The sequence below is a fragment of the Triticum urartu genome, chromosome 5A (assembly GCF_056163025.1).
Source record: "Triticum urartu cultivar PI428250 chromosome 5A, HENAU_Tu73, whole genome shotgun sequence".
Lineage (NCBI taxonomy): Eukaryota > Viridiplantae > Streptophyta > Magnoliopsida > Poales > Poaceae > Triticum > Triticum urartu.
Genome location: NC_141877.1, coordinates 491,240,166 through 491,253,144, shown reverse-complemented (window position 1 = coordinate 491,253,144; position 12,979 = coordinate 491,240,166). Strand labels below are relative to the sequence as shown.

Here is a 12,979-nt window from a genome sequence, read left to right as displayed (position 1 = left end):
GTTAGTGTCTCTTTGAGTTGTAGGACCTACTTGTCAGGGCTGACGTGGCGACAGTCAACTCCGTTTATTTTGACCGTTATATTTATCGTTATTAAAGGTGAGGCCCACATGTAGGCATCACCTTCTTTCCCCTCCTTCTTTTTCTCTCTTAGGCATTTGGACGAACACCTCGTCTTCGTCACCCACAGGGGTTTTACATGTAATAACGACAAATATAACAGTCAAAAAACGGAGTTGACTCTATCGCCACATCATCCCTACCAAGTGGGCCCCGCATGTCATAAATGCGCAAAAAATTAGCTTCGGCTGCTAGTTTTTTGTTGTCGTTTTGAAAGTGATAGTTCTGTGGGGCCAAAACCTAAAATGTGGTAGTTTTTTTATAAATATAATCTTTCCAAGCAGACGAAGTTACAGTGATACCGCCACCGAAAAGATGAGTGTTGCCACATCCCTCCTCCTCTCCGCTTCGTTGTTGCATCATCATGTTCTTGTACTCATAGGGAGCATATGTGCCCTCAGGAATGTCCCTGGAGCCTATGTGTCCCCCCAGGGAGTATCGAACGAGCAATCAATACAGTCTCTCTAGTTGTCCACTCCAGCGGGAGGTTCTGCACGACAACAGCTAGCCTAGAATCTAGGGAGTGCGTGAGAAAAAGAATGAAATGGACTAGGCTCACTTAGCTACCTTCTACAAGAAAATATTGTCATCCACAAAAACTATTTTTTTTTGAAACACAAAGGTGGAAAATGCATAAGTTTCACAGGAGAAAATGCATAAATTGCCAGGCCCATATAATTGCCACGTCAAACAATTGTAGCAAAATAAGACTAAAAATGCATAAATTTGTCGGGCAAAAAATGCAGGGACCCTAGATTTCCATCTCAAACAATATTAATTTAAAAATGCATAAATTTGCCAACAAAAATGCATGAAATTTTCAGGAACCTAAATTGTCGTAACATGGCAAATTTTGGAGAAAATCATGGAAAACATGGGGACACAAAATTTCTAATTCCTTAAAATCATGACAAGTTGCAATGAATCGGAGAAAAAATCCTAATTTTTTCATGTGACCATTCCAAAATTTCTAAAAATTTCCATGACTCATAAAAACAAAAATGTTTGGAATTTGCCATGTGATAAGTACAAACTGTTCTAAATTTGTCATGCGATGATTACAAAAATTCTTAAATTTTCCATGTTTTGGATACAAAAATCTTAAATAAGAATCTTTCTCAATTTGCCATGTGACGACTACAAAATTTGTGAAAAGTTGCCATGTTTTAGAGGAACATAATTGCTAAATTGACATGTGACTATTGCAGAAGTTTCAAAAAATCCCACCTTTTTGAGGGAAAAATCCCAAATTTTCCATGACCCTAAATTGCCGTATCAAACAATCCTAACAAAAGAAAGTTGCATGAATTAGCCAGGAAAATGGAGTAAATTTGCCTGGACCAAAAATCCTAAAAACATGGTAACATGGCAAATTACAGAATTAAAATTAGGGATAACACGGAAGAATTTTAAAAAATCAGGGATAACACGACAAACTTCTAGGAATATTGTGGCATAACTCATGACAATTTTAGAAATTTGTTAATTAAAGCCATGGCAACTGTTCATTTTTACATGAAAAATCATGACACTCATGGTTTGACCCCCTAAGAGCAACCGTAGCAGACCCGCATCCTCCCGGATCGCAAAACATTTTTGCAGTTCGCGGAAAAACGCCTTTGCGGGCCGGCGCGGACGGCCGCAGTTGCAGACCCCGCGTAATGGACCCGTAAAAAGGATATTCCCGGAATATGCTTTTTTACGGGTCGGCTTTGCGGCGTCTAATCTGGCGCAGCTCCTCCCGGCCCGCAAAACTTAATTTTGCCCCTTAATTTGATCTAGCATATTGCATTGCTTTGCTTTATCAACAACATTGGATGCAAAAGGCATCACAAAATCTTTGCTAGAATAGCAAGACCAAAGAAAACAAGAACCACAAGTATGCATTTTAGAAGATTTCCAACTTCCATAAATGCTCCCATTAGTTGGACTAATATCTTCTCCATGCATTCATTGTTGATCTGCGGATTATTGATTTTGCATTCTTCTTTCTTCATCTTTGGTTTGAAAGAAGTCGGCGTTGCTTCCCCTGTAGTTGCACATGCAGCCGCATCATTGCCTTTGATTGTACTAAGGAGTGCACTAACATCTATTAAGTTTCTTTCTATCAACAAATCAATGTATTGGTCTTCCCAAAACCAAAATGAGCATCCATCATCCTACACACAAAAAATGAGCAAGCTCGAAGTGAGCTACCGCAATTGAACTAAAGAATGAACTATAAAATGAGCTACCGCAAGTGCACGTACCCCCGTTGTTTTCGCATTTGAAGAACACCCATCCGAGGTGCTTCGGCGTGCCCGAAGTGAGCCGCAGCACTTTCCGCGTGCAGTCGTCGCACTCTATGAGCGGCATCAGCAAGCCACAAAGACGTTGCGTGAGCGCCGAGCCCGGTGGACGGTCGGACGAGTACATGCCCGCAAACCTTCGGCGGCGGCAGGCGGATGAACCCGTACCTGCATGCGGCGATGCGTCCTTGCCTGGGCTGCGGGAGAGGCTCCCCGACCACTACATCGCTTGGGGCAGCAGGCAGCGGCCGAAAAAAGCCAAATCCGGCGGCCCGCAATGAAGTGTCGTAGATCTGCAAATCCGGTGGCCAGCCGACGCTGGGGGAAGGGAGGGGAGGCCTCGTGCGCGTGGCGGACTTCCGGCTTGCTCCTGCCGGCTGCTTTCGCCGGGATCTTGGTCGGCGGCCGGCGGCGGCATGAGGGGAGAGAGGAGAGGTGGTTGGTGAGGAGAAAGCGCGGGATGAAATGTCTCCGCACCAACCGCTTCCGCTTATATGCAGGGCACCGCAGCCGCGAGGTGGAAACCCGCGTTTTCCCGAGTTGGGGTCCGGAGTTTGCTGCGCCCCCTAAAATTTTTTGCGGGCCGGGGCGGGATGCGGGGTCTGATCGGGCTGGTTTTTTCGTCCCGACCCGCCTTTTGACGGTTATTTTACGGGTCAGGGTGGATGCGGGGTCTGTAGAGTTGCTCTAAGTGCGTGGCTTGGTGACCGCTCACCATCTTCTTAGTCATCGCCATCCTATCGCTCCATGTGTATCATAGAGCTCTTACTGCTCCTTCTTGCGTAGACGTGGGGCCGCCACCGCTGGCCACTCCTCCCACCGCCACGCATTGTTGCAATTCCTCGCCCCCACCATGGCACCACAGAACTTCTCCTGCCGAGCACCGCGTTGTTAGGCAGATCCAAAAAGCACAACCCTCTAGTGACCTTGATGATGCTCGCCAGCGACGATGGCTTGCCTCCGTAGATGAAATCAACAAACTCGAGAGAGGAATAGCAATGAGTGAGAAGAGGGATGAGAAGGTGACATCATTGTGTGCGTGCGTGTGCTGGGGGGGGGGGGGGGGGGGGGTCGACAACGGGCAACCTCGCTGTAACATTATCACGCGATCATCAATGTCCCAGATTGCCTCGTGCTGGGACAGGAACGAGCGAACATCGGTTCTTTGTTATGAATTTCGTAAAAAAGAATCCAAGCATGTGGTGACCGTCAGCTGGAGGGCAGGCTCCAGCAAATGTTTTGTTTGTTGGGGAGGTTCATTCCAGCGAACCAAATTGCCCCTATGGAATGTTCGCTCGAGCAGGGTCCAACACGACCCCCCAACTGACCCAGATAGCATGCCAGGGAAAAAAGCTAGGCCCAATTAATTGCTTTTTGTAAAAAAATACCATCAGAAAAGAAAAAAATGTTGATACGTAAAAGGCAGAGAACATAAATTTACAAACTGCTATGCTCTAGAAATATGAAAATGCCTATATTTGCTTTGTCGAAAACAAGAAATAAATGTACCATGCTATAGATTAAAAAAATGTTGCGCTCTTCATGAAAGAAAAAAAGGCATGCTTTTAATGATAAAAAAAAATCGTGTTCTTACTAACAAAAGTGACATGCTCTACATAAATAAAAAAATATCATCCTGTTTAATAGTATAAAAAATGACATGCTCTATAGAATAAATGTCATCCTCTTTGTAACAAAAATGCCATCCTTTACAAAAAAATGCCATGCTAATTTTAAAAAAATGCCATGCTCTTAATACCAAAAATGCCATGCTATTTAAAAAATGCCATGCTACTTCAAAAATTCAATGCTATTAAAATATGCCATGCTATTTAAAAAATTCCATGTTCTTAATAAAAAAATACCATGCTCATTAAAAATAAAAATGCCATTCTAATTAAATATAAAGATGGCATGCTCTTAATAACAAAAATGACTTCCTTGCACAAACTAAAATGACATGGTTCCTAAACAAAAATGCCATTCTACCTATAATACAATTGCACATGACAAGTTTAGAAAAATTGCCCTGTAAACAAACATGGCAACTTTCTAGATTCGTAAAAAAATGGGCATATGGCAAAAAAAATTGCACATGGCAAGTTTTTTTAAATGTGTTCTCTAAAAAAACATGGCAGCCTTTTGGATTTGCAGGGTTTTTTTTCTTTTCAAAAGACACATTTTTTTGGAATTTCAGCATTTTTTCAGGCAAAAATTCCAAATAGAAAGAAAGAATTCATTTTATCTTCAAATCATACAAGAAGTTTGATCTGAAAATGTCCACAATCTGTTTCTTTGCCTAAGTTGTGAGACCGCCCTCATTTCTTCATGAGGCCGCGAGGTTGAGCCACTGATCAGCCATATACTCCTACTTCAAGATTCGTGAGCGAGATTAAGGGTTTCTGGTACGTTCGTCTTAGATTTCTTTTTTGAGAGGAGCCAGTTAGATTATTATTTTGGAGACAAGCCAGTTAGACTTTTTTTTAGACAATCTCGCCAAGCTTTATTTAACCTTACAAAACACTTACAAGTATGAAATGAAGATCCCCGGCTGGCCTCATGGCGGTCAAATCCCAGGGTTAGAGCATGCTTAGCTAGATTGTAAACCTCAAAATTCGAGCTCCTAAACTCATGGACTATTATACAAGCTGAAAACCTCGTCGATCTTTCTATAATTTCGTGTACAATAGCTCCATAAGACGCTAACGGGTTTTGCTTAATATCTTGCACCACCGTCAAACAGTCCGAAGCAATTTGAATCTTTGGCACATAGATATCTTCTGCAATGGCCAAACCTTCCCGAACAGCCAACGCCTCAAGAGTAGTTGCTTCTGAAATATATCTGTAAGTGACATTGAGGCTCCTAAGAAATTACATTCGTGACCTCTCTCAACCACTGCTACCGCACCATAAGCACCATCATTAGTTACAGCAGCATCCACGTTCAGGGGACCTCCTATGTGACACATGTTGCATCATACAGCAGCTCGACGCACAGGTTTGACACACGACTGGGCTGACCCACCAAGACGCTCGTTGTTTCGTTTCCTTTTGCGTGCCACAAAAAAAAGCTGAAAATCAACAGCGAGTACCAGGAATCGATCCCACAACGACAAACTCCAATCCACGAGCCATTAGCCACTACACCACACACCACCAACAGAATATAAAGGTGCAGAAATCTATAAGAACAGACAACAGCGTTGAGATTTGGGAAACATTTCAAAAATTGCGAGCAGTTTTAAAATTCCGCATTCTTTTGGAAAAGTGAAGATGTTTTGTAATTCTGATTTGAAAATGAAATACGAACAGAATTTGCAAACCCCAAACAGATTCCCAAAATGTGAACAATTTTCAAAAATGTTTCTGGCAAAAAAATTACAAAAAACATGACATTTTTTTAGATTGTGAACAGCTTTTAGTTCTAAAAAAAGAAAACCAGGAACATTTTCTAAATTCAGCACCAAAAATGTTAAAACGTGAACTTTTTTAAAATGCGAACAGAATTTGTATTGTATGCTTTTTTGGAAACGCGGACAAAAATTTAAACATGGGAATATTTTTTGAAATTGCGAACAAAATGTTGAAATCGCAAACATTATTTAAAAATGAACATTTTTCTGAATTTTTTTGGAAAACTAGAATATTTTTGGAAATTCTGAACATTTATTGAAACATGAACAAATTTCTAGAACTGTGAAAATTCTGAAAACAAGAACATTTTTCTAAATTGTGCACAAATTTTATAAATGAGATTTTTTGAAATTGTGAACATATTTGAAAACGATAACTTTTTTTGAAATTCCTGTACATTTTTTAAGCATGTTTTTTTAAATGTGAATAAATTTGTAAGCATGATTATAGGAGGTGCTGTCACAATTTTTTTAAGCATGATTAAAAAATCATGCTTGTTAATTTTTTATTTTGCAGTTCTTTCTACACCGCTTGTTACTCCTACAATTTTTAAGCATGTGTGCATTTTTTAAGCATGATTTTTTGTTTTTGAAAATGTGATTTATTTTTAATCCCGAATATCATGTACTTCAGCCGGCCCACGTAGGAGTAACAAGCGGTGTAGAAAGAACTGCAAAATAAATCGCATTATCCCGGATTCGAACTCGATCCATCTATAATGGATGCACGTACATAACCACTCCAGCTGGCCAGCGCTACTGTCAAGTAGGCAACGCGAAACACTTTAGAACAAACTGCATCGGATGATCCGAATATTTCCCTTTTTTTCAAACATTTCACGAAAAATCTGAATACTTTCAAAAAAAGATTCCAAACAATTTTTTAAAGAACATAAACAAGTTTTGAAAAAAAAGGCTAAATTTTGGATTTGTAACCAAATTTCAAAATGGGAAGAATGTATGAATTCATACACAAATTTTAAGAAACGGGATTTTTTTTCAATTCCAATTCCTTTTTAAAAACACGAACAAGTTTTTTTAAAATCGTACTAATATGTGAATTGGTGAACAAATTTAAAATTGGGATTTATCCTGAATTTTGAAACAAATTTTGATAAGGAGTTTTTTTTAAAACATGAACATTTTGGACAAAAGCAAACATTTTTAAAAATCTGTGAAAAATTTGAAACTCTAAAAAAATATAAAAAGGCAAACATTTTCGGAATTTGTGAACGAAATTTGAAAACAGGAACAGCTCTTTAAATTACGTGTGTTTATTGAAAAAAGCGAACATTTTCTAAAAATCCCAAACTTTTTTGAATTTGCAAACAAAATTTGAAAACAGGATTTTATTTGAACTTATGAGCTTTTTTAGAGGCAAATATTTTTTAAACATCACGGACATTTTTTGAATTTTGACCAAAATTTTAAAAACAGGAACATTTTTTGTAATTTTAAACAATTTTAAAATTCTGAAAAACAAAAATAGATACAAAAAACGAGAAGAAAAAGGAATTAAAAATGAAAAAGAAATAAACAGGAGAAATGGAAAAAAGATAACAAAAAAGAGTGAGATAACTAAAAACAAGAAAAACAAAAAAATATATTTTTTTAAAAAAATCGGAAACCGAACACAACCATAAAAGAAGGGAGACACTATCGATCAACCGGCGGATGTTTGTGGGGGCATCGACCTTCTCCGTAGCCGTCGGATTTTATTTGGATTGAAAGACTCATAAGCAATCTCTATCCTAGTACAGTTATTGCAACTTGCCTCTTGTTTCCGTTCGCTTGACCGAAACAAATGGTGTTGCAGACCAAGCACTCGCGACCAACAGCCAAGGTCGCGAGCTAAGCCGAGCGCCCCTGCTTATAGGTCCTCATCGCCGAGCGCCGCCGCCTGTAGGTCGTCGTCGCTGAGCGTCACAGCTTGTAGGCGCCGCCGCCTGTAGGTCGTCGTCACCGAGCACCGCCGCCTGTAGGTTGTCATCACCGAGCGCCGCCACGTGTAGGTCGTCGTCGTGAGCGCATCCATGCCGGATCTCCACCCCCAAACGCCTAGCGGCGACCGAATCGATGGATCCAGCATGATCCGCCACGCCGGCGTGGAGCGCCATCAACCTCATCGCCGTCCTGGCACCACTAGCGCTAGCAGTAGCCGCATCACCACGCCGTACATCTACTCCAAGTTTCTGCAACAACAACGTTGTTGCAGAACTGTGTTAGTGCGCGATGCGCCTGGAAACGTTGTTGCATTTTTGCAACAAGTGTCTTGTTATCGAAAATTAGACGCGGCGTGAGATGTGTTTGCAACTTTTGCAACAAGGGTCTTCTTGCAAAAAAAGAGAAGAAGAGGTTTTGCAACAGGGGACTTGTTGCAAGAAATTAAAGAACATGAGGTTTCACAACCAAGTTCTTGTTGCAGGAAATTAGAGAAGAGGTTTCGCAGTAAGAGTATTGTTGCAGAAAATTAGAGAAGGGGAACTGAAGGCTCACGTCACATAATCAAACAACTCGCGAGGCGGCGGATCATTTTAAAAGATCCGTCGGCCGATGCGTAGCATGCCCCAAGAACATAGATAAATAACAGAAAAGGTGTATATTTAAATCGATAATTTGTGTTCACTCATGTCACAAAATTGTGCACAACCAGAGGAAATCCACAACAAATTGCCCTGATAAAAATCCACAACACGAAATGACCTTAGTAAGAATCCACAACTCAAACAACTAAAGTAACACGAGCTCTCAGAGGTAAAATAGCTTAGACAATGTGCAATGACTATCAGTGGTTCCAGACGTCTGCTAGTTCCCAACTTTGGCAATTTAACTAGGAATACTTGCGTCATCTTCCTGTTCTTCTTCTTCCGCTGCCTTCTTGTGAAGCTCTGTTATCAGATTGGCAGCTGCAGAGCACCTCGCCCCATCTGGGGTCTGATGAGCACCACCAGTGATGCTCATGTCATAACCAGGGCATGTAAAATGTACATTGGCATGGAACATTCCTGAAACGATATGAAAAAGACTGGTTAATAAGTGCTTGAAACAACGTGTGAGAAGATGGTAGGCAATCAAACAACAGTTACTTTGTTATTGCTAGCTTGGAACATATTCAGTTCTCGACAACTAGTTACAATACAATGGATATATCTGATCTCTCATGGAGCCTACAAGGGTACAGACAAACATTTGGCAATCATCGATAGAACCATGGCGTAATAAACCTAACAATACAACATAGCACAAACAAGTGATTGTCTATTGACATGACCACTTGAAAACTATTTTTCTTAGGCATGATTAGTGTAGTACACCATGTATGTTGTCATTTCAATTCATGAAGCTAACCGAGAACTATAGGGATTGAATTCAATAGATGCTACATTGAAAATAAGTGTCATAAGACCCATTTGTATGAAACTCTTAGTTATTGTTTCTCTATGGTTGAAGAACCTGATGCTTGTCCATGTAGAAAATTAAATAGATAAAAGTAAATATATCTATACATACCATCTTCTGGTGAAGGTAATACTGTGTATCTTGGGGGTATACACTTCATGTCATAACAGATCTCGTTGAGCTCCTGCATTGATAAATGTCAACGATACATGTGGAATTTAACATCCTTATGCAACATTTCAGCTCGAGGTTTCTTACCTGGCACTTGTTGTGGAGGAGTGCCTCCTTCAGTGTCGTCCTCTTATTTCTCCTTGTTTTATCACCATCTCCACAACAAGATGGATTGGCAACTTCCATCATATTTGAGCCGGTTTCCTTATACTTTTTCATTATTGCCAACACTTTAGCTGTCATTTTCCCTTCTGCGCAATTTTTAAACATGATGGGTAATGAAAATTTAGAATAAATATCGAAATAAATTCTTTCCAAAAAAATTCACACTTCCGACAGACGAATGTATGTCAGAAAGTGTGGCGGACGACTTGTCCACAATGAAAAAGTGTGGTACACCACTATTTAACACAAAACTTTGGGAAAGGTATGCCTCCCAACAAAACACACCCACAATGTTTGCAACAAAACTATAAAAATCCTACATGTGAGTATCACTTCGACTATATTTAGATGTGAAGAATGGTAGAATACCAGTCAAGATATTCTGAATGTCCATATCACATTCAGCACTTCGATCTTGAAGTATGTGTTCCTCATGAAGCTGAAACGAAAAAGGAATGAGTTCACATTAGATTCTCAAATAGAACAAAACACAAGAAAAATAAGCATAATTTTTTCCTGAAAGAGAAGAGAAGACATACAATATTATTCCGTATTTTCATAATTGGTCGCAGTAAATCGTTCATCTGATCATTGTTGTTCTCAGTGACGTCGCCTTCAAAGAAAATTTGAAATTACATAAGTTAATAACTTTGAGGATCAAATAACCAATAGTAGGAAAGACAAGATGTGTTTAGATCCCAACCCGACTTCTTAGGCACTTCCATGATTTTTCTTTCCAAACTAGCATCCTTCAGTACAACATCAATAGGTGTTGCCTGATACAACAATCAATTATTCAAGTTGAATCAGAGTAAATGAATCATATAAATAACTTGGCCCATCACCTACTGGTCATACGGAACTATTAGCCAAGACTTTTCAAAACAAGTTATAGTGGCTATTTGGTCACCAAGAAATGTTATGATCTCCATACCATAGTTCATAGGTTGATGAAACAAACGGATAACTCTTAACAACTAAAGAACAGAATAGTTGAACATTTCAGTTGTACATTCTTATGGTTGCATCATTTAAGAAATGGTTTGAGCGAGTTGGGTTCTCACAGTTTTGTAAGTATATGAATAAGTATAGTTTTTCTTTGCGTGGAATGGACACATACAGTATGACAGAGCAAAACAAAAAGTACCGCATGCTGTAGTTGAAAAGACGAGCACACAAACTAAGGAAGGGTTTGCCTCTTGTTGTGGTTGTCTACCGTATCCCTAGACTCGGCTGTTGTACCGACGCCGAGACGTACGTCGATGTGCGCCCATGCGACTCATCGCCTCGGGGCCATCCTCCAACGTGTTGCGCCTTCTCCATCGCCGAACGGGAGGCAAGACCAGGCCGCCACCACCATCTTCATCGCTTAGCTAACATTTTATTTATTTTTCTTTTGAGGCGAGACCAAGCGCGGTGCACAGAGAGACAAGGCAAGAGCGCCTGTTCTGGGTTGGTCCTCCAACGTGCGCATCGAGGCTCACTACTACACAATTAAGGCAACCCACCATCTTTAACCCCCTAAACTAATACATCTTGTTTCCAAAGAAGAAGAAACTATCAAATCTGGCACGCATCCCCTAATTAACCTTCTGTTTAGAGAAATTTTAAGTTGGTACCAAATTGATAAGCACCTTTGGCACGGTGTTCGGACGCCAGATGGACTGCACCGCCTCCGGCGAGGCAACGGCGACGCGCCTCGCGCCGGATCCATGCGCCACTTCGGCGAACGCAATGGATTCCAACTGGATGGAGTCCGCGCGCTGTCCGGCGTACTCCTCTCATGAGCGGCGGAGCCCAACACGGACGGCCATCTCCTCGGTGTCGCGTGGGACGAGCTCCCGGCAGTCAACAGGGGAGGTGTAAGACTCGGATCCGTTGCCTGCCATGTCAGAGAAGGGCAGAGATCGTCAGAAGTAAGCTTTTGGGCGGAGGGAAGTGGAGGGGAGGGGAGGGGAGTGGAGTGCGGCTAGGGTTTCATCCGGAGTGCGGATGGGGATGAATATATGTGGGATTGGGTGGGCCACAGTGGGCTAGATCATACGCGGCGGGCGAGTCCTGACGCAGCGGGTGGGCCATAGTGGACGTATTTGGGCCGAATACAAGGGGTCCGGTTGGGTGACAATTTTGCATCCGGACAGTGACTGGGCAGGCCCTCCGGAAGTTTGGCACAAATATAAGGTGTCCTGTTGTAGAAGCTCTAAGGGTCGACATAACTATTATCTCCTAGGAAGTAATGTACCATCATTGCCCTTCCAAAGGTCATTATGGACTTTGTACTATCATAGACGATTTTGGAAAGTTAATATTTTGCTTTTGTGAATTAGGACAGTTGATATTAGAATAACTATTTTCCTACCCAAGAAAATTACATGTGTGCTGATTGACGTCATCTTTAATTTTCAGTTAAATTTCCGTTCGAACTATGCATGTCATGAACGTAACGAATACAAACGCACCAACCTTTTGTTAAAGAAATTGCGGGATGTGTTAACCTTTTGCTAAACTTCTAGAGTTGTCAATTGAATCAATGCAAGTAATATGATATATGTAACAAAAATGACGTTTTATTTCTTGATAAAAACAACTCAAAAGTCAATTGTGAAATTTCTGATAATCCAACAAAGTAACACATTCATTCTAGTGTTTCACACATTCGTATTTAAAAAATAATGACGGCGAGCGTTTGGTGTTCCGCCGCCCGACGCGACACGATGCATTGTTACTACTGGCAAAAGGACCCGTGCGTTGCAATGAAAAAAAATCACAATCTTCAATGGCCATGATCATATTTTGCTGCATCACCCAGATACACTATCACTCTCAATTTCATGAAATCATGATTAATTTTTGAAATCATGAACATTTTTTTAAACTCATGCACTTATTTAAAATCATGATTATTTTTCAAATTTGTGAACACTTATACAAATTTTTGAACATTTTCGAATTCTTGAACATTTTATACTATTTTCAAACATTTTTTTAAAATTGTAAACATTTTTTAAACAATTTTGTATAGAAATTGCTGGAACAAAATTTGAAATTCACGAATATTTTTTTGATTTAACGAACATTTTTTGAAATGCATGATTATTTTTTCAATTAGCGAACATTTTGTGAATGAATAAACTATTTTGTAAGTCACGAACAGTTTTTTGGACTTTTAGGATATTTTTTTTATTTGTGAACATCTTTTGAATTTGCAAGTTTATTTTTAATTTCATTAACATTTTTAATACACAAACTTTTTAAAAAGTCATGAACATTTTTTAATTTCCCGAACCTTTTTTTCAAAATTTTGAACATTTTTTGAATAAGAAAACGTTTTTTATAAAATTGCGAATATTTTTTGAATCCACATACATTTTATTTTTGAATACTCATTTTTAAAATTTTTGAAACTTTTCGGAAATCCTGAATTA

At 40.0% G+C, this 12,979-nt stretch overlaps 1 protein-coding gene across 1 annotated transcript; it reads right to left on the bottom strand.

Moving 5' to 3' along the window:
• Positions 1-8,399: 8,399 nt before the first annotated feature.
• LOC125556419 (uncharacterized) lies at positions 8,400-11,540 on the bottom strand. Its single transcript, XM_048719157.2, has 7 exons — positions 11,189-11,540; positions 10,258-10,330; positions 10,094-10,167; positions 9,924-9,993; positions 9,477-9,640; positions 9,330-9,402; positions 8,400-8,824 (listed from the first exon to the last, which is right to left on the bottom strand). Exons 2-7 carry the CDS (start codon positions 10,277-10,279, stop codon positions 8,646-8,648), a joined length of 582 nt encoding a protein of 193 aa, XP_048575114.2. The 5' UTR covers positions 10,280-10,330; positions 11,189-11,540; the 3' UTR covers positions 8,400-8,645.
• Between the last annotated feature and the right edge of the window lie 1,439 nt (positions 11,541-12,979).

What these genes read in the sequence shown, in the direction of transcription:
- LOC125556419 (XM_048719157.2), bottom strand. Translation starts at nt 10,279, where the DNA reads ATGGAAGTGCCTAAGAAGTCGG. An exon ending in TGAAAATACGGAATAATATT is followed by an intron (nt 9,994 to 10,093) that starts GTATGTCTTCTC and finishes TTTTCGTTTCAG; the next exon opens with CTTCATGAGGAACACATACT. An exon ending in CATTCAGAATATCTTGACTG is followed by an intron (nt 9,641 to 9,923) that starts GTATTCTACCAT and finishes AAAATTGCGCAG; the next exon opens with AAGGGAAAATGACAGCTAAA.